The following is a 24677-nucleotide window of genomic DNA, read 5'->3' as shown; positions in this document are numbered from 1 at the left end:
AGTAAAAAAAATTGTTATTATTAAGGTGATATACAGAGAGGTTACCATTTCATGAGTCAGATATTGAGCACATTTCTTTTGGAGCAATGTCATCCCTTCCTTCACCCCTTCCCATTTCTGCTCACAAGTTGTATTTTTCCACATAGTGTCAAGTGAATACCACTGCTGTATTTGTTTGCTCTTTGTCCCTCCATTTCTGTATCCTCTTTATAGTCCTCCCCCCAACTACAATAAAAAGCAAAACCCAAGAAACAAAAAGTAAACACAAAAAACAAAATCAAACAATGCTATCTTCCCCGACCACAGGGAAAATTTATCATTATTTTTAAGCCAGTAATGACTAGAACATGGCCAAATCTAAACACAAGCTATCTCAAATGTTTTAGCATTTCAAACAAAGGATTTTATCCAGCAATAGGGATTCCTTTTAGAAAACAACCCCACATATAATATCAACTTAATAAATTATGTAAAATATTTCATTATAATTCTGTATCTAAGAGTTCAGTTTTAAATAATATATTGGGATGGTAGTAGGCAGGTTTCAAATAAGAACTTTGTACTGAGGACAAAAATGTCTCTAGAAAATATATTATATTCTTTAACATACAAAACAAACTCAAAGTGGACAAAAAGCACAGGATTAAGTCAAAATATTAATAATTCATTCAATTAAAAAGCATGAGTTGAGTGAATTCAGACTAATTTACTGAACATTGCTTTACCTAAAGTAGTTTGACTAAGATTTTTACATGTTTGATGTATACATGTAATATCCTGGTTATTTTGGGGGGATCTCTGAACCCCCCCCCAGCAATAGTGTTACCAGCACTCAGTGAACCAAACTAGGAGTCATTTTTTTTTTTTGCCAGTCCTGGGCTTGAGCTCAGGGCGTGAGCACTGTCCTTGGACTTTCTCAAGGCTAGAGCTCTACCACTTGAGCCTCAGCACCACTTCCGGCTTTTTTCTGTGTATGTGGTACCAAGGAATCGAACCCGGGTCTTCGGGCATGCTAGGCAAGCACTTTAACCACTAGGCCAAACTCCCGGCCCTAGGAGTCATTTTAATAGCAGCACAGGGTTACTCTTCACCTGACAGAGAGCAGCCACTAGCATCAGTGGGGCTGTTTTTAAAGGTAAACACCACACACAGGTGATAGTCACCTGAAGATGTCACCTTTCGATGCTCATAGTCAATAATCACAAGAATGAAACCACACGCAGGTGGTCCTAACCACTTGCAGGTGGCTGAGCAGGTTATCATTCCTACAAAACAACCTGGCAGCTAAGCCTGCCAGCTTATTACAAATAAAATAAAATATGACACCATTGGGATACCAAACATAACATCTAATTAGACACAAAAACAAACCAAATCCAAATATAGAAATAATGACTAATTATACAAGGTTCAGATGAACTAGTAGACAAATTGACTAAAATATGAAAGGCAGGTAGGTCTCATCTAAGAATTTCATCAGGGCTTTCAGATGGTAGTTTTAAGCTTTAACCTTGACCCAGTGTTTTTTGACTATTGGAACAACTGTTACAAAGTTTATTCTTCAGCAATAGGCTTACTTTTTTATTATGTAAGACTCATAATTTTAAAAGAATTGGGGTAAGAGGTTGCAAACTTAAATGTCACAGAATCTAGGCAGATAACATGAATGAGTGTGTAGAGAGGCTATCCCATGCAATGAGGAGGATTGTGGTACATGAGAAATGGATGGCTCATCTGAAATGTGCAATGTCTACTTACCTCCAGTGGGTTGTGACTATCTGAAATGTGAACCCAATTTGGCTTGGTATCTTGATTATTTTCAAAAGAACATAAGAATCTACTTTTCTTGCTAATGATGTTCATATGCTAGAATGGAACTAGGAAATTGGAAGAGAGGTTTGGGGTAGGATATGTGGGAAGTGAAGAAGAGAACGATGGAAGGGATGACAAATCAAGATGCAGTATACACATAAATAGACATGTTAAATGGAAACCCCTTTGTATAATAATAATGATGCAGGATGATAGTATTGAATAAAGTATACTCTGGTAATTCATATTTTATTTTAGGAAATATATATATATGCCAGTGTATGCACATGTGTGTATTGTGTCTGATCTAATGTGTGTGTGTGTGTGTGTGTGTGTGTGTATGTGAGTCTGTATGTGTGTGTATTTTCTTTTTCCATGCTTGTAATCTTGGCTACTTAAGAGGCTGGGATCTGGGGATCAGAATGATTTAAAGCCAGACCAGGCTGAAAAGTCCCTGTGAAACCCTTATCTCCAATTAACCACCAACAAACCAGAAAAGCGGTGCTGTAGCTCAAAGTGGTAGAGCTCTAGTCTTTAGCATAAGAGCTCAGCACTTGAGCTCTGACCCTGAGTTCAAGCCCCATGATCGAAAAAAAACTTATACCAGTCCTAGGGCTCAAACTCAAGGTTTGGGTGCTGTTCCTCAGTTCATTTGCTCAAGGCTAGTATTCTACTGCTTGAGCCATAGATTCATTGGAGATAAGTATCCAATGATATTTTTCTTGGCCTGGCTTTAAACCACAGTCTTCAGATCTGCATAGGTACAATTACAGGATGAGTCATTGCATCCAACATAATTAGCTCTGTATTTATGTGCTAGAAAACTGAAACAAAAAGATGGTATTTTTGAAATGCATGCTGGAGGAAAAACATTGCAAATGATTTAACTGTATTGGCTATATCCTCTGGGATTGTTCTAGTCATTTGTTATCAGACCAAAATCTATCTTCTCTCAGCTTAACATTCAACACTAAGGAGCAAGTTGGTAGAAAGGAAATCAGGTTAATTCAAGGGTTAGCATCTTGAGAAGTCAATTAGGGAGAGGAAGTTAACATTTCCTCCAAAACACATCATCTTTGGGAGACTGAGGCACAAGAAAGGGCTTTTTTTAGGGAAGGAGTGGAAGTGTCTGAGCAAGAAGACTGCTAGTGGGGTCTTCATCATTATGATGGTTAAGTATGTGTGTGTGTGTGTGTGTGTGTGTGTGTCTCCTTACATGTGCTAGACTGAAACTCTACCACTGAGCTACACTTTTTTGATATTTTGTCAGAGACAGGCTGTTTTGAATTGAGAGTCTTGTTTCTCATGCAGACATGCACGTGAGTTGTGATGCGTCTCATTGTTCCTGGGAGTACAGGTACACACCACGTCCAGCTTTCCTCTGTGGAGAAGAAGTCTTAAGGAATTTTCTATCCAAGCTAGTCTGAAACTATAATTCTCCCAATCTCAGCCTCCTCAGGTACAAGCCACCTCATCTATGTGTTGAGAAGGTGTCTAGGGAGCTCTTCTGGTGGGACTGGTCTCAAATCCAGTCTCAGCTTAGTAGCTAAGGAAGCTAGCTACTAATGGAAGCCCATTCCAGCATGGGCTATGGGCATCTGGATTGGCATTGGACTGGATTGAGATGCCCAGGAGATAAGTATATCACACATTTGAATGTATCTGTGAAGGCTCTTCCAGAGACCATTCAGGCTCAAACCCAATGAATGGCGATCCATCAAAAGTTTCAGAAATTGAGTAGATTATTGGTGCGTGCTGATACTGTAAAAAGTGGGCCCATTTGGAGAAACAAGATCAGTCCTGGCTTGTCTTTGAAGGGAATTTCCTGGCCTGGTCCCTTCCTGTCTTTGCTTTGTTTCCTGGCTCCTGTGTTTTGAACCACATCCTCCCTGACATGATGGATAGAAACCGTGAGTAAAATAAATTCTTCCTCTCTTAAGTAGCTTTTCTCAGGTCCTTGGTCACAATGATCTAAAAGCTAATTAATACAGTTACCCAAGGCTTGTGTCATTTTCTTTTGAATGCTTGGCAGAGGAAGGGTAAGCAAAAGTACCTCTGCCAAGGACAAACTCACAAAGGGGCAGCCACTGTCACTGTCACACTTGGAAAGTACTAATGGACATAAAGAACTATCTCATTAGGAGTTTCCAAGGCATTATTCATGACTGAACAACTTTGAAGATTAGCTGTGTGCTATGCTGGAAGAGATATAAATCAAGAGGTGAGGCTATTTTCTCTATGGAAAGAAAAAGTTTACAGCAAACACTAGTTATAACATTGTACATCAGCAGTAAAATGAACATGATGTTCTTACTATAAGATGTGGACTTAAGTGTAGATTTAAAAGCCATAGTCAAATCTAAGAGGAATTCTTAAAAATGATTTGACTTCAAGCCCCAGGACCAGCACAAAAAATAAAATAGTAATAATAGTAAAATTAAGAAGAGCTAGGCATTGGTGGCTCACTCCTGAAAACCTAAATACACATGAGGCTGAGATTTGAGGATTGTGGATTGAAGTCGACCCAGGCAGGAAAATACAAGACTCTTATCTCAAATTAACTACCAAAAAGCCCAAAGTAGAGCTATGGCTCAAGTGGTAGAGTGCTAGCCTTGAGAAAATATGCTCAGGAACAGCACTCAGACCCTGAGTTCAAACCCCCAGACACACACACACACACACACACACACACACACACACACACACACACAGTAATTTGATTTCCTGACTTCATATCTTTTGGACTATGGAAATTCTGGCTATTAGCATAGGGTTAAATATTTTGGCCAACATAAATACTTCTTTTTGTGATTCCATCCTTTAGGTTAAAGTTTGATTTAGTGATATATTTACTAGATGCCTCTACTAACCAGAAACTCAGTGGGAAACAGATACCAAATAAAAATAATTTAACACAAGAATGTTTAAAAAGTATTTATAGAGTGGTAAGCAGGGTTAAGGACATCATAAGGAATGTTGGTATAAACGTGGACTAGTAACTAAATGTGGGAAATACTATCATACTTAGTCAATAAGAACAAAAGTAAATATTGCATTATTGGAATTAGAGCTATGGAAGGAGGGTCATCTGGCAGAAACAGTGACCACTGAGGGGCTGACACACATCTGGGACTGTGTCTCAGCAAGAAGGACCTGGGTAACAACCTAGCCTCACCTTCCTGCATTTTTTTTTGGGGGGGGGGGGATCATGGGGCTTGAACTAGGCCTAGATAATGTCCCTGAGCTCTTCAGCTCAAGGCTACCACCCTACCCTTGAGTCAAGCCCCACTTCCTGTTTCCTAGAGTTTATTTGGAGATAAGAATCTCAGGTCCTTTTGTTCCCCGGGCTGGCTTTGAACCTTGATCCTCAGAGCTCAGCCTCCAGAGTAGCTATGATTATAGGTGTAAGCCACTGAGCCTGGTTCTTTACTGCATTTTATCTGCTGGCATTTCATATGACTAATCCCAATGAGAAGCCAGAAGATAAGGGACCCTGAGAGGTAAAATTATAATGAATCAGTCTCCAGGAGTATACCAGACAGAATGGACAAGGTTGAAGAATGGATATAACTAGGATATGACTTGTACAGTGTCTCCTCTTTATATGATGCTTGGGATTAAATGCAGCGACTCGCTCTCATATAGGCTCAATCCCTAGCCTTATAGTACCTTTTGTTTTTTTGGTTGGTCCTGAGCCTTGAACTCAGGGCCGGGGCACTGTCCTTGGGCTTTCTCACTTTGGGCTTTTTCTGTGTATGTGGTACCAAGGACTTGAATCCAGAGCTTTGTACATGCTAGGCAGGTCGTCTACGACTAGGTCACACTTCTAGCCCAATACATTTCTTTTTTTTTCTTTTTCTTTATTTTTTTTCCAGTCCTGGGGCTTGAACTCAGGGTCTGAACACTGTCTTTGGGCTTTCTCAAGCCACAGCTCTAGCACTTGAGCTACAACACCCCTTCTGGCTTTTCCCACCTTATGTTATGTGGTACTGAAGAATCCAACCCATGTCTTTGCGCATGCTAGGCAAGCACTCTACCAGTAGGCCAAACTCCTGGCCATTAGTACTCTTTATAATGAGAAAATATCAGTAATTTATTAGAATAGAGGAAAAATAGCAGAATCTCTTAGGGAAAAGGAAGGATAACAAAGCAGGTGAAATTATAGTAAAATGGTAAGGACAGGATGGTTCTGTAAAAATTGTTCCCTTCTATACTGGTTAGTTTTGCATTGTTGTGACAAAACAATATGAAAACTTAAAGGAGGGCTGAGCTCTTGTGGTACATGCCTGTAATCTTAGCTACTCAGGAGACTGAGCTTTGAGAGACACAGTTGAAAGCTAGCCCAGAGAAGGAAAGCCCGTGAAACTCTTATTCTTGTAGTCAAGATAAAAAAAAAAGGACAATCAAGAAAGGGGAGACATATATATATATATATATATATATGCAAAATATAGCCCTTAGTTTCCTCCAGGTAGGCCCTACCTCTGTGTGTGTGTGTGTGTGTGTGTGTGTGTGTGTGTGTGTGTCTGTCTGTCTGTCTGTCTGTATCTGTGTCTGTGTCTGTGTCTTAAGCTTCATGCTCAGGGATAGCACTCTACTCTTGAGCTAAAGTTCCATTTCCAGCATTTTTGTGTCATTCTAACTCATAACCGAAATTAAATAGTTTATAAAAAGATGCAGGGGAAAACTACTATACTTAATGAAAAACACTTAGGGAAATTAGACACTGAATAAGACCTACGAAACATCATAATTACTATAATAATCATACTTTCTTATATTACTGTATGGCTCTTCCCTGTATGCCTCTCTTTCGCAAACCAAATGTTTCTCTCTATTTTTGGAACATCACTAATAATTATTGGCTCTGCATGTCACCTTCAAAGGCTTCTTTGATCCTGATAGATAAACTAAGGGAGTATTTCATTAAGTGTTCTTACCACATGGTATTGGCCCTTTCTGTCCTCTTCAGCTGCCATTTGTTACCTTCTGTCTGTAGGAAAGGTGCCAAAGCCAGGGACACTGTCACTTACCCAAGTGTATCCAAGGCTGCTGAGTGTCTTTCATGTTCTATTTGTGACCTTGATTCCCCGAACAAAAAGTCTTGTGTGCTTGGCTAGGCACTGGGGTTCATGCCTGTAATCCCAGCTAACTCAGGAGGCTGAAATGTGAGGATCATTGTTCAACATCAGCCTGGGCAGTAAAGAGACACTAAAAAAAAAAAAGCAGAAAGTTGAGTTGTTGTCTTGGGCAAAATAAAGCTACGAAACTAGCCCCTGGGTTCAAGCCTCAGGACTGCCATAAAATAAAATAAGCCTGCTGCATATAAGTCTCTTAAATTTTTCAATGAATCAAGTCCTTTTAATATATTTTTCTATATATTCATCATTGGAAGGTTCTAATTTTCATCCTTGGAAGACATGGGGCAGAAGCAGTATGTTGTCCTGAGCAAAACGGATTTGTCTTCCTTTCCCTCCTGGGTCTGTTCCCTTCAAATAGTCTCTGTGTAGCCAAGAAAAAATTCCTTGTGCATGTCAAGTCACTCTTTGTGTGTTCAGGTTATATCTACAACTCAGGTGTACATGGCTTACTTTTAGTGGAGCCTTTCATTTATACAGTACTTATTCCTTCTGGGTGTTGTATACTTGGTAAATTATGGTAATTCTGGAAAAATATCCTTCTCGTTTACTATGAAGGCATCTGGTCTCTTTCTACAGCAAATCAGGCTTCTCTTCCCAGCTTTCTGTAGTCATCTTACTAATGTGGATTAAAGAGAGCAATGCTCTTTTAGTTTTTCTTAAAGAAGTTTATCACATATCATTTATCATGCTACAAAATGAAAGAAGTATTACTACATAAGTTAGAGCCTAAATTATTTCATCTGCCTATCCTGGTGATAAATATTTTCCTTTTTTTTTTTTGTTGGGCAGTGGTGGCTCACGCCTGTAATCCTAGCTACTCAGGAAGCTGAGATCTGAGGATCAAGGTTCAAAGCCAGCCCTGTCACAAAAGAACCCGAGACTCTTATATTCAATTAACCCCTAGAAAATGGGAAGTGAGGCTTGGCTCAAGGGTAGGGCAGGAACAGCACCCAATTGGAGTTCAAGCCCCATGAACCACAAAAAAAAAAGAAAAAGAAAAAAAATACTTTCATTTTTGCTTTGCACTTTGGAGAAATTCATTGTTGTTGTTGTTTATTTATTTTTTTAAATAAATTACAACCTGCTTTTCTGCTGGCTTACCATCCTCATTCAGTTTTTTTCTGATGTTTGAGTATTTCTTTGGTTTGTTTTGGGCTAGGACATAGAGCTTTGTAATCTACCTCAGAGAAGCCAGAAAAGCATTTATTTATTTATTTATTTACTAAACAGTAATTCTTCATAAGTGCCCAGAGTTGTTAAGACAAAATTATCACAAAATCATTAAGCCTGAGGATATGAAAAAGAGAATCATGTGCCACAGAAACATTATCCTCCCTGTTTCACAGTGGAACATCTGAGAGACTGAGCATGGGCATAATTTTCAGGGGTTGACCATGCCAGAAAAGTCTGATTTTAACCTCTAGCTCTCTGATTATAAAAGGTCCCACAAGTATGGTGTCTCTTTATTTCACTCCCTTCCAATTTCCTCTAGTACCTACCATTCTTTGCCTATTGCTTAATAACTATGGAGTTAGCACACTAACATCAAACTATTGGCCACTGTGACAAATGCCTGAGATAAGTAAGGAAAGGTTTGTTTTGGCTCACAGTTTCATAGATTACAGTCTAGTCTCAGCTGGATCCATTGTTTCTGGCCTGTGGTGAGGCAGAACATCATGGAAAAAGGAGATGGTGGGTTAGAGCTATTTACCTATGGCAGTTGGGAAGCAGAGCAGATAAAAGAGGCAAAAAGGGTTATAAGGGTAAGATATCACTTTCTTAATTCCAGAATCATGAAAGGAATGATTAGCCCTTTTGCCTTCTTCCATCCCTCCTCTTTTCTTTCTCTCCCTCCCCACTCCCTCCTTCCTTCCCTCCCTCCTTTCCTCCTTCTTTCTCCAGTCCCACACCCCTGGCTTGCTTTCTTACCTGTATCTGGTTACTGGCCACAGTATGGATAGACATTTCTCATTAAATGGCACTGGGCAGTGTAAGAAGATGGTATTTGCCTTATGGCAGAAGGCTAAGTGAGACTGTACTTTAAAAAATGAGAGAGAAAAGGGGGAGACAAGGTATATATGTGAAAAGAAAAGGGGGTTTGAATTCCTGTACTATCTAGCACATTCATGTGGTTTCTGAATCCATGAGAGACTCAAACACCTCCCAATTGTGTGGCATTGAGAAATTAAATCTCAATATAAGCTTTGGTGGAGACTAACCACTTCAAGTTCTAGCAGATGGTTTCTACTGATGCAAATAACTGGGGGTGGAGAGTTTAATTTGTGTGAGAAGGAAAGTTCCCATGCGAAGCAAATAGGGATATTATTGGCATTTCTAGGATCTACTCTGAAAGATGGAGGCTATGAAGCTTAAAATTCAGAAATTCAGAAGTACAGTTAAGGGTACTCCCTATTTGAAGAGAATTTCTTCAAAAAGACTTAATAGAAAATGTAGATTATAGTCTTGGATTTATTTTATAAACTAGTTATGTCATGTAGTAACATCACCCAGAATCCCATTCGAAAATAGAATTTCAGACAGTATGTCATCTGTCAGGTCAGAATCTGCATTTAAATAAGAGTTCTAGGTAATTTCTATTAAAGTACATTTTGAGAAGGGTAGATTTTGGAATAATTAGTTTGGTTTCGACCTCTTAAAAGTTACCTAAGAAGCCGAGAGTATGGCCTAGTGGTAGAGTGCTTGCCTACTTTGCGCAAAATGAGAAAGCTCAAGGCCAGTGCCCAGGCACTGAGTTCAAACCCCAGGACTGGCAAAAAGAAAAGTTACCTAAGGCTTCTATTAGGAAACTTCCAGTTATATATTATGGCCACATGATATCCAAGTGATAAGCTATCAGGAATGTCGTGAGCTAGTGAATTTTGTGTGTAGCAACCTGAAATTAATTACTGCGATAGTATTCATAGCAAATACTATGCATTCTAGAACAAGTTGTTAAGATGTTACCAGGAAACAACTGTATAGTTCTAGATCTCCTAATTCAATCTGGAATTGAGTTAGTTTCCTGGGGAAATAGGAACACTACTAGGATTCAGCAAAATTAGTTCCTATGGGTCATTCAGAACTTTTGTTCTTACAACTAAGAGACTATTAATTGCTTTATGAAATCCTAATCTGATTTTAAGCAAGCACAAAGGAGAGAAGTGAAAATAGGAATTGGCAACATTAATAATCTAGCTATGTAGACAGACATTCTCCTTGTTGACAGTGACCATCTACTGGGGGTAGCAGTTCCACTAGAGAGGGCTTTTAGATTTAAGGCCTCATGGTCTTAGCTTACTTACTTGGCTAGCCCTCTGATATTTGAGCCACACGTCCAACCCTGTCTCTTCCTAGTTATTTTGGGGATAGCATCTTAAAGTCTTTTCTGCCTGGATTGGCTTTGAACCAAAATCTTCCAGATCTTATTCTCCAGAGTAGGATTACAGGATTATATCTACCAGTTGACAGTATGCAGTTCTGGAGTGGAAAGTCAGACATAAGCTAGCAGTTTCTTCATAAAGTTGAAAAGAATTATGGTTTTAGAGGCATATGGGAAACATTAGAGTCTATATTATATTGAGGATAAAATTGTCATACAATGTAATTCCTACCCATGTTAATGTAAGGTATGGATGAAATGTTTCTTGCTATTATGCAATGAGTGGTATTCAATGTATGGTCTCTATGTAAGTATATCTGGATCCCTGAGAGCCTCGTATAAATGCACACCCACAGGTTACTTCTTCAGAATTAGAGTCAGGAAGTCTTCATTTGGAAATCACCAGTATGAGTTTAACAAGACTTCTGAATGATTCTGATGCACACTACTGAGATAAAAATTTCTTTTGAATTTTGGTATAAATTTGAACCTCAGATGGTTAGTGATCTTTCTAAAAGTAAAGGAATTTCCAGTTCAACTGGCAGATGCTTGAAGAATTCAGAGAACACAGATCAAGACAACTGCCCAGCTAAGCACATGTTTGAAAGCTTTCTTTTTCCCCAGGGAAGTTTGCCAAGCAGGCAAACAGCTTGGCATTTTGCCAAGACTCCTGGAGAGTCTAAACCTTCCTAGAAATCAGCTGGGAGAAGCTGTGTATAAACATAGACTAAATACTTTCTGCAGATACTAATAAAAATCTGTTATAAAGTGACAGTCTGGTATGCACAGGGAAAGGAATAGTACAGATCATATTGATAAATAAGTAGGCATTTCATGTTACCTCTTTGGTTAAGAACTTTGGCTCTAATAATGGTATTTAATATTTATTAAGTGCTTACTCTGTGAAAGATATCACAATATCTATAAATGATCTCATTATTGGTCCCATAACAAACTTAAAGAACCAAAAGTTCTGAAAGGTGTAGTAATTCATCATATGTCACACAAGTAGTAAGTGGTAATACTAGGATTCAAAACCAGTAAGTCTGGTTTCAGAGTATCACCACCTAAACCATTCTATTGCTTCTCTTTAATAAGAATTTCATAATGTATCAAGGATTTAGGCACTTGGAGTTCCCATTTCATAGTATTAATTTCTGTAGCATCATCATCATCATTATTTTTATTATTATCATCATTATTATTATTCCTGAGAGAGTTTAGGAACTGGGTGCTTGTCCCTGAAAGTTTTTTTTTTGTTTTTGTTTTTTTTTGTTTTTTGTTTTTTTTAGTCAAGGCTAGCATTCTACTACTTGATCTACAGTTACACTTCTGGTTTCTTTTGTTAGCTAATTGGAGATAAGAGTCTCATGGGCTTTCTTGCCTGGCTTGGCTTTGAAACATGATCCTCAGATCTCAGCTAGGATTATGGCATGAGCCATAGGCACTGGGTTTCTATAGCTTTTATTTATTTATTTTGCCAGTCCTGGGGCTTGAACTCAGAGCCTGAGCACTGTCCTTGGGCTTTCTCAAGGCTAGAGCTCTATCACTTGAGCCACAGCACCATTTCTGGCTTTTTACTATGTATGTGGTATGGAGGAATCAAACACGGGTTTTTGTGCATGCTAGGCAAGCACTCTGCCACTAGGACAAACTCCTGGCCCCTTCTGTTGCTTTGAATAAAAATAATTTTCAGTTTTTATACAGTTTCAGGCTAAATAACCTCCTATGTACTGTTTTGTCATGATAACTGGACTGTATGATAACCACCTGATTAATGAATGCTATCAGGTTCTGGTGACCAAAAAAAGGGCAGTCACACCAGCTATGTGTTGCTTTAATGATGGCACTACAGTACCAGTTTATGATAGTAAGCATGTAAGATTCTCAATATGGAAAAAATACATTATTTTGCCAGAACAGAAGATACAAAGAGCTGTATGGATGGGGCCAACTAACCCAACTGTGAAAAATGAAGGAACGAGACTGAGAATCAGCACTCCTAGGTGTTTGGTTGATAAGGATGAGATGAATTTGTACATAGCTTGCTACATTAGTTGTCAGGTATCATGAGAGACATGACTGCCAATTTGAGCCCATCTATATCAGTCAAGGAGTGCTACAGGAAGAGAGTTATAAAGGTAGATTCAATTTCTTTGCGTTTTTCCTTAATTAGCACTTATGAATGATTGTGAAACTTGCTTAGATGTTAACAGATCCTATCAGAAATCTTATTCAAGTACATGAGTACTATATATAAGTATAAAATGCAGCACTTGAGAAATTCCTACTTTGATTTAGCCCATCTTCTATGAGGAACTTTGTGGGAGCAAGTTAATTTTGTTGGCTTGCTTTTGGCTAGTCTATGCATTCATAATGTGTACTAAGGTTACAAAAATAAGTGACATGATTTTGCTTATAAAGTGCTCAGATTAGTGGGAAAATATTGTGATAAATGTACAACTCTGAATTTATATTAACCCCCCCCCAATGAATTGTACAACTTAGATTGGTGAATTAATTGTATGAGATACAAATTATACCTTGACATTGTTTACAACAAAGAAAGCAAACAAACAAACTTAACCAGATATAATTACAGGGTACTACCAACAACTCAGCCTCTTAAGAAAGGAGGTGACATCACTGAGTAAAGCCTGGTCTGAAATCATAAGGAAATATTAAATTACCTAGTAAAGTGAAACAAGATATTTTAAGGAGAGGCAACAGAATTTACGAAGTCATGGAGGTGAGAATGAGAAGTGTGTGTGTGCTGGGAAGGATGTTGGCTAGGGGAGGTGCTGGCACAAAGCCACATTTGAGGCTTTAGAAAGGGCCGATCATTGTTGTGTTTTATTTAAATCGGGAAGTGATATAATCCGTCAGCAGATTTGTTTTAGATAAACCACACCGGCAGCAGAGTGACATCATGGAAAGAACATTAAAAAAAAAAGTTTTGTTTTTGTTTATGTTTTTTTTTTTTTTTGGTCAGCACAACTTGTGCTTGGGTCTCCTATCTACTATTTTAGAACGTGTTATATAAATTATATAAATGCCACGCATTCTATGACTTGTCCACTGAATTCTAATGCCACAGCTGGGTGGCAAATATGAGACAGATGAAAGTAAGGGTAATATAAAACGTGGTGGAGAGGGGCCGGGAGTTTGGCCTAGTGGTTAAAGTGCTTGCCTAGCATGCATGAAGACCCGGGTTCGATTCCTCGGTACCACATACATAGCAAAAAGCAGGAAGTGAAGGACAGTGCTCAGTCCCTGCACCGGGTCATCTTTGCAGAAGTGAAGGACAGTGCTCAGTCCCTGCACCGGGTCATCTTTGCAGCGTTAGGACTCGAACCCCGGCCTTCTCGGGACTACTGAACACCCTGCCCAACCCGATGGATCTTGACAAATGTCTCGACAAAGCCTGCCCTGGGGCAGAGGACGCTTCCGACTTTCACGACCTGTTCAAGCCACCGCGCGGAGCCCGGGCGCAGGACCAAAAGAACAGGAGGGAAAAGGACAGGAGGCCGCCAGGAATGGGAGGAGACCCGCCTCTGCGGGAGGAGGCTCAGCCGGTGAGCCGGAACCACGAGACAAAGGGTCCCAGACCACCCCGGGACCGGACCGGACGGGGACACGTCCGCCACGCCGGCAGCCAGGCCTCGGCGGGTCTCCGCCTTGTTCCGTCCGTTGCTTCTTCGAACTCCTTCCCCCGCCCATCGCGTCCAGAGCGGAACCTTCTGCTCCGTCCTGCCCCGTCGAGGCGTCGGACCCCTTTCGCCGACACCATCCGGAGTGGCCAACATGGCGGCGGCCGTGGGACGCCTCGGTGCAGGTAAAGCATGGCTGGAGGACAGCTCTGCTGTCTGTTGTACTTCTGGCTTTAGGAACAGTGTGTACCTTTTCAATATGGTTCATGTCAACGCGGCCGGTGTCTTATTTAGGAGTGAATCTGGCTGGAAGGTACAGCTTAGGTGGGTTGTTCTGCATACGTCCAGTGGAGCATCCACATCTTAAACATATGCAGAAAACACTTTCTTCATGTACTGTAATGGATGTTTCAAGCAGTTTGAAACTTAAGTTTTAATCTAATTTGTTCATTCAACAGATTTACTGAGTCTTTGCATACTTGACCAACACTGAGCTAGGTGAAAACTGTGGTGCATAGTTGTACAGCTAATGAGGAACAGACATTAGACTGTTTAATTACAAGTGTCCTTATTGCTAATAGGGAACAGTATGAGCTACTGTGCATGTTATGTGGTGGAGCTCATTCTTAAGTCTTTGTCAAAGTGTTCTGAAGAAGTGATGTTTAAATAGAGTACTTGAAATATGCCTGGACCATTATGAATGAGCAGTGTGAAGGGAGAGTGGTAAAGTAGAATGCCAGAGGTGGAAGGGAGATAATATAACACCAGAACAACCGGATGTGCTCAGGTAACTGAAAAAAGGTAAATGTGTTTGAAATCTATTGAGGATGTGGGGTGACATTAGATCAAGCTACATAACATAGGATAGAAGGATCTCATGGAATACTTTGTTAAGAATGTACTAAATTCAGAGAGCTAGGGGTAAGCCAAGTGACATGATGTGATGTCCCCCCAAGTCCTGGGGCTCTCATTCAGGGCCTGGGCACTGTCCCTGAGGTTTTCTTTGGCTCAAGGCTCCTACTTTACCACTTGAGCTACACCGCCAGTTCTGGCTTTTTCTATTTGTATGGTGCTGAGAAATCCAACACAGGACTTCATGCAGGCTAGGCAGTTATCCTACCACTGAGCCGCATGCCTAATCCTTGATGTCCATTTTGTTGTTGTTGTTGTTGTTGTTGTTTTGTGGGTCATGGGGCTTGAAGTTGGCCTGGGCACTGTCCCTGAGCTCTTCAGCTCAAGGCTACCCCCCTACCTTGAACCAAGCCCCACTTCCTGTTTTCTAGAGGTTAATTGGAGATAAGAGTCTCAGGTCCTTTTGTGCCCTGGCTGGCTCTAAACCTTGATCGTCAGATCTCAGCCTCCTGAGTAGCTAGGATTACAGGTGTGTGCCATCTTACCTGGCTGGTGATGTCCATTTTTAAATGATTCTTCTTACCAATCGTAGGTGAAAAAAGAGAATAAAGAGGAACAACAGTAATAGGAGGTAATGGTGGCCTGTGTGTGTTGCTGGTGGAAAGGGAAGGCAAATGCTAAATGGATGAAAGCTCCTAGCTCAGGGACTAATACCTGAGGACCACTAACCTTTCCACTAACCAACAATTTCAAAAGTAGAGTAGTTTCCATCTCCTAGCCAAGTTTGGTGAGTGTGGGTATGGCTTTAGAGAATGTTTACTCAGTAAATTTGAGATTGCTCAAAGGAAGTTCTGAAGGCTGTCTTCTGAGCAGCACATGAGCTAAGAATGAATGAGTATAATCGAGACACAATGACTACAGGGATCCTGATGGAAAAATCAGAGATCATGGTCTAGTTCTGCCTGAATGGTGATATGACTACAGGGATCCTGATGGAAAAACCAGAGATCATGGTCTAGTTTTACCTGAATGGTGATATGTTGGCAATTTGCTTTCTTTTTCTCTGTAGCTATTTGATAGATGTTTGCTGAAAAATTAATGTTCAGTTATCACTACTGGAAATTCTAAATAGTGAGTCTACCACTTTTATTATTATTATTATTATTATTATTATTATTATTATTTACTCAAAACACTCATGTAGCATAGCTTTTTTTTCAGTTGTATTCTTTCTTTCATAAGAATGGACTACATATGAATTGGTCTACTGTTGATAAATGTTTGAGTTCTGGTCTGTCGTGTTGCTATTAGAAACAATGTCAATCTTGTTGTGCAGTCTCAGTTTGTTAGCACTTACCTGCAGGGTACTTATGTAGGAGTGGAATTGCTGCTTCATTGGGCAAAGCTGCAATGTTTTCCATAATGATATTCAGTTGGTGTAGTGTATATAATTTGCCCCTATTTGACATTATCATTGAGTGCATATGTGTGCATATGTGGTGTACTCTTGGTCAGCTTTCTAGATTATGGGCTTAGCACTCTTCCACTGCCCATTTCCAGTTCTGATTTTTTTGCTGGTTAATTGGAGATAAGAGTCTCAAGTACTTTTCTACTTGAGTTAGCCTCAAACTGAGATCTTGCAGGCTTCAGCCTTCTGAGTAGCTAAAAGTTTAGCCTGAACCTCAACTGTGAGTGACTTTTTGAAAAGGTTACCAATCTGATGTTGGCAATGGTATTACTTGGTTTATCTCATCATTTTCTTTACATTTGATAAACAGAAGTTTTTAATTCTAATGCAGCCACTATTCATACTTTTTTAGTTTTGTATGTGATATATTTTTCTAAATGGTTATAAAGATGCTTTCTTTAAAATATTTTTTCATGAAAGGCCTGGTTTTGTCATTTACGTGAAAATCTTTTAAGTTGTCTAAGTTTGTAGATAGGATCTGAATATACTTCTTTCCCAGTGGGTGATATCTATGATATCTATCTCCAAACAGTTCATTGAATTCTTTGTATGGTTATTCACAGTAATATCACTGTCTTGTTTCAAGTACCCATGTATATATGTAGATCTGTTGTTGAATCATTTGCTGTTTAAGTCTTTTTTTTTTTTTTTTTGGCCAATCGTGGGGCTTAAACTCAGGGCCTGAGATCTATCCTTGGACTTTTCTCAAGGCTAGAGCTCTACCACTTGAGCCACAACACCATCTCCAGCTTTTTGCTATGTATGTGGTACTGAGGAATCGAACCCTGACCGTGCATCCTAGGCAAGCACTCTACCACTAGGCCAAACTCCTGGCCCCTGTTTAAGTGTTTTTATACTCCTTTACCAACTAAAATGTCTTGAGTTTACACTTCAGTAAACTTTATAATACAACCTTGTAAAGTATGACTGTAGAGTAAGTCCTATTTTTATTTTTATTTTTCATCTTTTAGTGGTACTAGGTATGATTTTAGTGCCTTGTAGTTACTTTGAAGGAGATCTATTGATCTATGACCTGAGTCACTTTTGTGTGTTAGTTATTTTCAATAACATTTTACATTTTGCTTAGGGCCAGGGACTGAGATAGATACCCTTATCTCTGCCTCTGCATACAATGTCTTATTTGTTAAGGTGATCTCTTGTTAATGCTTTGTCTATGATGACCTCAAACTGTGATCCTCCTGATCACTACCTCTCAAGCAACCGGGCTCACAATTGTGAATCACCATACTGGGGCCTTCTAATGAAAGTCTTGCTCTATAATAGGACAAGTGCCCCACTTTACTATTCAGAAGAACTTGAAAATCCTATGAATGTATTGGTTAAACTAATGAATCAATAAAATTTTTTATTTTTAAAACAGACATATACATATTCCCTTATAATAATACTCCATTGAGCCTGAGGTAGATTAAATTAAAAGAGAAAAAATTCATTCAAATTTTGGATGTTTCCAGATGTGCAGTTTCCATTATTACACTTTTTTTTTTTTTTGGTGGTAGTACCTGTTCATGGAATACTGAGCCTTGAACATTCTAGGCAATGTTCTAATACTAATGTTTGTCCCTATTCCTATTATTGCACTTTAAAAATAATGGTTATGAGTCACAAAATAGTATTTTTGTTTTGAAAATACTGAATTTCAGAATGCAAATAATTATGAATGTGATTATTCAATATCAATGTTTATATTTTTCCTTTCAAGTCTGGCTACATCATCAAAGGCATAGCCTTTTCAAGATGGTTTATCAAACATCTCTCTGCCCTTGTTCTGTAAATGTTCTGGTTTCCAACAGACATTTCGCTGCTGCTGCTCGTGCTAAAAAGTAAGTATTGTTGTTGTTCATGCTTAAGTTATTTTATTTACTGTTATTTTTTGATGAAAAAGCTTGGTAAGTTCCTTAAAGACTTACAGTAGCATATGGTTGTAAATGTTTATCATCTCTGCTTCTTTGGCCTTTTAATGTTTTGTTTTGTTTTTTGTTTTGCCAGTCCTGGGGTTTGAACTCAGGGCCTGGGCATTGACCTTGAGCTTTCTGAAGACTAGCACTCTACCACTTGAACTACGGCAACACTTCTGGCTTTTTCTGTGTATGTGGTAACAAGGAATGGAACCCAGGGCTTCATGCATGATAGGCAAGCACTCTACCAGTAGGTCACACTCCCAGCCCAGCATTATAACTTTGGAAAAATAAGAGCTTTTATTATAATAATATGTAACATTTACTGAGCATTGTCATTCATTACTAAAATGTAATTCTTGCATCTTGTTCATGTTAGATAAGAAAATCAAGGCACTGATAGCTTATATAACTAACAAGTTCAGAGAGTCAGTATATGTTGGAACAAGGATTTGAACTCAAGGACTTTAGTTCTGGAATCTAGCCTTTAAAAAGTATACTCCTATTGCTTTTTCAGAACAGAGTCTACTGTGTGTGTGTGTGTGTGTGTGACAGAGAATATTTTTTCTACTCTTAGCATTCTTTCCTCTTAGGTGATTTTTTTTTTTTTTTTTTTTGGCCAGTCCTGGAGCTTGAACTCAGGAACTGGGCACTGTCCTTGGGCTTTCTCAAGGCTAGCACTCTACCATTTGAGCCACAACACCACTTCTGCCTTTTTTTGGTGTATGAGGCACTAAGGAATCTAACCCAGGGCTTTGTGCATGCCAGGCCACTCTCCCAGACTCTTGGGTGATTTTTAAGTTAGGTATTATAGGATTATCAGTACAGCTTTTTATTATATCTGTATCTATATCTATGTAATTTATATTGTGTTATGTAGGATTTGAACATGTAGAAATCTAAAGTAATGAAATTTATTTTCCCAGTGTTTTGATTTCCAAGAGCAAAAAGTAGTTTCATGTTGGAATTAGAACTCAGTCTTTGTCTCTTCTGATACTGCCACGATCTTGTTAAGCTAAACATTGATGTGAGAGCTAATAGCCCACTGCTTTGCTGTCTGCTAAGGAAGGGACTGAGGCAGAGGTTGGTTACATTCTCAAACTTGTCTTCTGGTTATAGAGCCTAGCACTAATAGTTTCTTTTTCCAAGTGACACAGATGAGAATGAAGTATAAAAACTGAGGATAGTAGTTATCCTTTTCTGAATTTGTCTTTTTTTTTTTTTTTTTTTGTGGGTCATGGGGCTTGAACTTGGCCTAGGCGCGGTCCCTGAGCTCTTCAGCTCAAGGCTACTGCCCTACCCTTGAGCCAAACCCCACTTCCTGTTTCTAGAGGTTAATTGGAGATAAGAGTCTCCAGCTATTTTATGCCCAGATTATTTTGTGCCCAGGCTAGCTTTGAACCTTGATCCTCAGATATCAGCCTCCTAAGTAGCTAGAATTACAGGTGTGAGCCACCACACCAGCTAAAGAGATAAGCCACTTTTTTTTTGGTCAGGCCTGGGCTTGAGCTCAGGGCCTGAGCACTGTCCTTGGACTTTCTCAAGGCTAGTGCTCTGCCACTTGAGCCACAGCACCACTTCCGGCTTTTTTCTATATCTGTGGTACTGAGGAATCGAACCCAGGTCTTTGTGCATGCTTGGCAAGCATTCTATCACTAAGCCAAACTCCCAGCCCTTTGCCTTCTTCTTAATGTCACTGTTTTTGTTGTTGTTTTGTTTTTCTTTTTTTTTCTTGATGGGTATCTGATGGGATTCTTTATCAGGTTGTCACTGTGGCATTTACATTCTTATTTAATTAGGTTTCAGAGTATCTGGTTTAGCATTTCTAAATATTCCATTGAAATCATACTTTTATCTGTAGGTTAAGAAATTGTGCCATAACAGCAACTAGGTATTTCAATTTTACTTATGTTTTTTGTGGGTCATGTGGCTTGAACTTGCCTGGGCACTGTCCCTGAGCTCTTCAGCTCAAGGCTACCACCCTACCCTTGAGCCAAGCTCCACTTCCCTCTTTCTAGGGGTTAATTGGAGATAAGTCTCAGGTCTTTTTTGTGCCCAAGCTGGCTCTGAACCTGGATCCTCAGATCTCAGCCTCCTGAGTAGCTCCTGAGTGGCTTTTTTACTTATGTTTTTATTTGTACATCCAATGTAGAAAAATGCTGAATAAGTACAAATTTAATTGTATTTGTTCCTGAGCCTCTTTTGAAAGCTTAAGGACATTATGACATAATAGTGAACACTTAGCTTTTACCCACTTCCTAAAGAATGTTAGTATAAAATTGGTACTCAGATATTCAGTAACTTGGAAGGGATTCTGATCATTTGAAGTTTAGTCATATATTGTATTTCATAGGGTTTTATAAATGAATCATTTAAAGATTTGTAAACTACTATCTTAGAAATGAAAACTACTGATATTGTCTAAGAGGCTGCTCACTTAGAGGTAACTATTAACCTTAATTGGCAATTTAATAGGCTCAGCAATGCATCAGTCACAAATGAAACTAGGAATCATGAAAATATCTTCTTAACTCCAGGAAGTATTAAAATAAGGCATTCTGTAAAAAAAAAAATATTGCACTCCAGCTCTTCTGTTTTTTTCTCAAAACTATTATTTCTTCATTTATGATGCTTTCAGTCTTTATTTTAGTGTTACTTGAAGAACTAAAACTAAATCTGAAACCGTATATTTATTTTACAATGTATTATCCCACGAAGTGCAAGATTATAAATTGTATAGGTTTAATGATCAATAATAGTACCTTGCTTGAAGCTCTTGTATGAAGTAAATAGACTCTAAACTGGACTGATATACCAATGAATAATTTTGCTCATAATATTTATCAAGTTGAGATTTCAGTGATTGCCTCTTAAGTAGGTAGGATTGCAGATGTAAGCCACCAGCTTCCTGAAAGAAGCTATTTTCTTTCAGTGCCATCTTCTGATAAAACTTATTAATGTCACTGTTTTTTAATCATTAAAGAAGTGAAGAGAGTTATAAGATGCTGAGTTTAGTAGTTAAACTTTGTAGCGGCTTACTTTGGGCTAGAGACTAAATAAAGCACATTTATATGTTGTTCTTTAATGTTCACAACAGCTCTATGAAGTACAGATATTCTGATGAACATTTCACAGATGGAGGAATGGAAGCCCAGAGATCCACTAATATATCCAGAGCTAGATGACTTAAATATGTTGGAGGGAAGAATTTAGTCCAAATTGTCTAACTAGAGAGTTATTTTTTTATGATGTGTAAAATAATAGAATTGGTAAATTTGGAGGATATAGTCTGAAAAGAAAACAGGATTCAATTTATAAAATCTTACATTATGATGAAATTTAATAGAATGCAGTGCCTAAAATAAGAACTGAATTGTGAGAAGTTTTTGGTAAAATTGTAAATTCCTAGTTGCTGTGTGTGTGTGTGTGTGCATGCACACTCACATGCATGCGTGTGTGTGGGTTCTAGGGCTTGAACTCAGAGCCTGGGTGCTATCCCTAACTCTTTTGCTCAAGGCTAGCACTATACCAATTGAGCTACAGTTCCACTTCTAACTTTTTGCTGTTAATTAGAAGTAAGAGAAGCTTTCTTGCCCGGGCTGGCTTTGAACCACCATCCTTGGATCTTAGCCATCAGAGTATCTGGGATTGCAGACATGAACCAGCAATGTGTATTCTTATTGCTATAAACTTAGCCACAATAGTCTCTTATTTGACATTTTTTGTTGAGGTCTATCCTACATGTGTTAGGCACACTGCAGGTTTGTGGATTGTATAAAGGGAATTCCACCTAATTGTTTCTTTTATTTGAAAAAATTATTTAAGATGAAGGAATTAATGGTGAACAAATGAATACTAATAGAAAGTTAAAAACTGTAAAGATTATGGAGTGACAAGTAGGTCATTTTTTTTTTTCTGGGCTATCGTTTGTAATGGTGTGTGCATTTACACGAACATGTTATTTTTTTTACATATACTACGTATCCTGTTTTACATCTCATTTGCTTTTAGCAGTATATTTTGGAAATATGAGTCTTTCTGGTCCTTTTATCTGTATAATTTTCGTGTGAATTACCACAATTTATATAACTATTCCCTATGAATGCAAATTTATCTTTTCAGTCTTTTGCTATTAAATGAAGTGAATAATCACGTATCTTGTCCAAATATAATAGAAGTATTTATAGTACAAGCTCTGAGGAATATGATTGTTGGGAGAAAAGATGTGGATGTGTGCATTTATAATCTTTATACCAATTTTCCTTCTAGTTATATGGCCAATTTATATCCTTAGCAACAAGTTGTTTATGTTTTTGTTTTTTTGTGCATAGTGGGGCTTGAACTCTGGGCCTGGGCATTGTCCCTGAGCTCTTTAGTTCAAGGCTACCGCCCTACCCCTGGATCCACAGCACCATTTCCAGTTTTCTAGTAGTTAATTGGAGATGAGTCTCATAGACTTTAGTTCCTGGGGTGGTTTTGGACCTTGATCCTCAGATCTCAGCCTCCTGAGTAGCTAGGATTACAGGCATGAGCCACAGTGCCCAGCAGCAACAAGTTTTATTAGAATTTTTTTAGTAAAGAATTTATTAACGTTGATTTTTACATCATATTTTAAATGACAAGTTTAACAAACAAGTGTTCAAGAAGGGAATCTATTTACAATCACTGGGAATTAGTATTTAGAACTTAATCAAAATTAGGCTAAGGGTTTGTATGTCATAGAAACATATTAATTTATGAAATAAAACATTGTGTCTATAGAGTCATAGGTTTTTATGTCTATATAGTTATGTTTATATTTCCATTACCATGTCTATAGCATTGGGTATGCAGATATTGAGTCCTCGCTCTTGTACTCTTTGGATAGAATTTTTCTTTTTTTTTTGAGTCCATCATAGGGCTGAACCTAGGGCCAGAGTGCTATTCTTGAGCTTTTTTTTTTTTCTTTTTCCTCAAGGCTAGTTCTTTGATCCTCAACTCCACTTTTAGTTTTCTTATGGTTAATTGAAAATAAGAGTCTCATGGACTTTCCTGCCTGGACTGGCTTCAAACTATGATCCTCATCACATCTTAACCTCTGAGTAGCTAGGATTGCAGGCATGAGCCATTGGCTCCTGGCTGTTTCTTCCATTTTTATTAAATGTATATACTTCTTGTGCTCTGTTTAAGAACCATTTATATTTTCTTCACTGTGACTTTTCTGTTTATGTCCTATTTTTTGTTCTTGATGAGTAGGAGGTATCTTATATTATAAATTAGCATAGATCTCTGTTGCAAGTTTACTTCAGTGTTTGAATTGCCTTATTAGATAAATAGAGCAAGTGCTTACTATGTGATTATAGATGAAAGCTCAATTGATTCACTTGGAGTGAGAGAGTAGGGAGAAGAGTATTTGATCTGCATCTTGAAAGAACCTTGCAGGAGTATTAGGAGGAAAGTATTTTAGTGCTACTGAGGCATGAAGGTGAATGATAATGGATATATAAAAACCGTTTGTCTGATTTGGCTTACATAGAAGATGAATAGGCAACTGGCAAAAAAGCTTTCTTTGGGTGTGAATGCTGCCTGGATTCTGTTGAGAAGTTTGAGGAGTACTGTTTGTACCAATTTACATCTGCACTCAGCAGTGCATCAAGTGTCCAGTTTCCCACGTTCCTAACGTCCTTGGAAACTGGCAGTTTGTTTCTAGTGTATTCCTCGTATATGTTTTCTGCCTTCTTTTCTTATGGGCTGCCTTTTCCTTTCAGCTTTGTGCAAGTATTTGTTTATTGGGAATAGTAGTTATTTTGAGATTATTTTGTCTTTAGTTTTCTGTGTATTCTGTAGGAAATTATTGCAGGTTGCCCTCAAAGTATATTTCAGTACAATTTTAGAAATACTTTTATTAACCTAAAATGTATAAAAAAGCTACAAAAATTTAGAAGCAGCTCATTTTTTTTCATGTCTGCCAATAGGTTATTCATCAGCTTGTTTGGAATCATTGTTCATAATTTTAGTTGTATTTATTTATTTATTTTGCCAGTCCTGGGGCTTGAACTGTTTTTGGGCACAGTCTTTGGGCTTTCTCAAGGCTAGAGCTCTACCACTTGAGCTAAAAGACCACTTCCAGCATTTTCTGTGGATGTGATACTGAGGAACCCTGGTCTTTGTGCATGCTAGGCAAGCACTCTACCACTATACTTAAACTCCCGACCCTGTAATATTTATATTTTTAATGTACTGGTTTTATAATGTACTAAATTTTTTATGGCTAGGTTTTTGTTTTGTTTTATTTTGTTTTTAAATCAGGATACAGACAGGGTAGGGAGTCATTCTGGTCCTCTTCCAGCTCTGTATGCACAAGCATATAGCTTCTGTTTAGCAGTAGCAGATCCTGTTTTTTGCGGTCATCTGGGTCTGGTTCCATGTGTCTCTTGACAGCAGGTTTTCTTTTCCCTTGTATGTCACAAAAATTTG

General features: G+C 38.5%; 1 protein-coding gene across 2 annotated transcripts in view; it reads left to right on the top strand.

Annotated features, from left to right (window-relative positions):
* The first annotated feature begins 14108 nt into the window (after positions 1-14108).
* Positions 14109-24677, top strand: part of Mrpl1 (mitochondrial ribosomal protein L1) — a 55493-nt gene continuing 44924 nt past the window's right edge. For both annotated transcript variants that reach the window (XM_090343371.1, XM_090343370.1), the window contains exons 1-2: positions 14109-14167; positions 18026-18146. In XM_090343371.1, the coding sequence (XP_090199497.1) occupies positions 14137-14167; positions 18026-18146 (152 nt within the window). In that variant the 5' untranslated portion in view covers positions 14109-14136. The remainder of the gene's footprint in view (positions 14168-18025; positions 18147-24677) is intronic.

The sequence above is a fragment of the Megascapheus bottae genome, chromosome 13 (genome assembly GCF_031878675.1).
Source record: "Megascapheus bottae isolate mThoBot1 chromosome 13, mThoBot2.hap1, whole genome shotgun sequence".
NCBI classification, from domain to species: Eukaryota; Metazoa; Chordata; class Mammalia; order Rodentia; family Geomyidae; genus Megascapheus; species Megascapheus bottae.
Note: the sequence above shows the minus strand (reverse complement) of the source record. Positions and strands in the feature narration are given on the sequence as shown.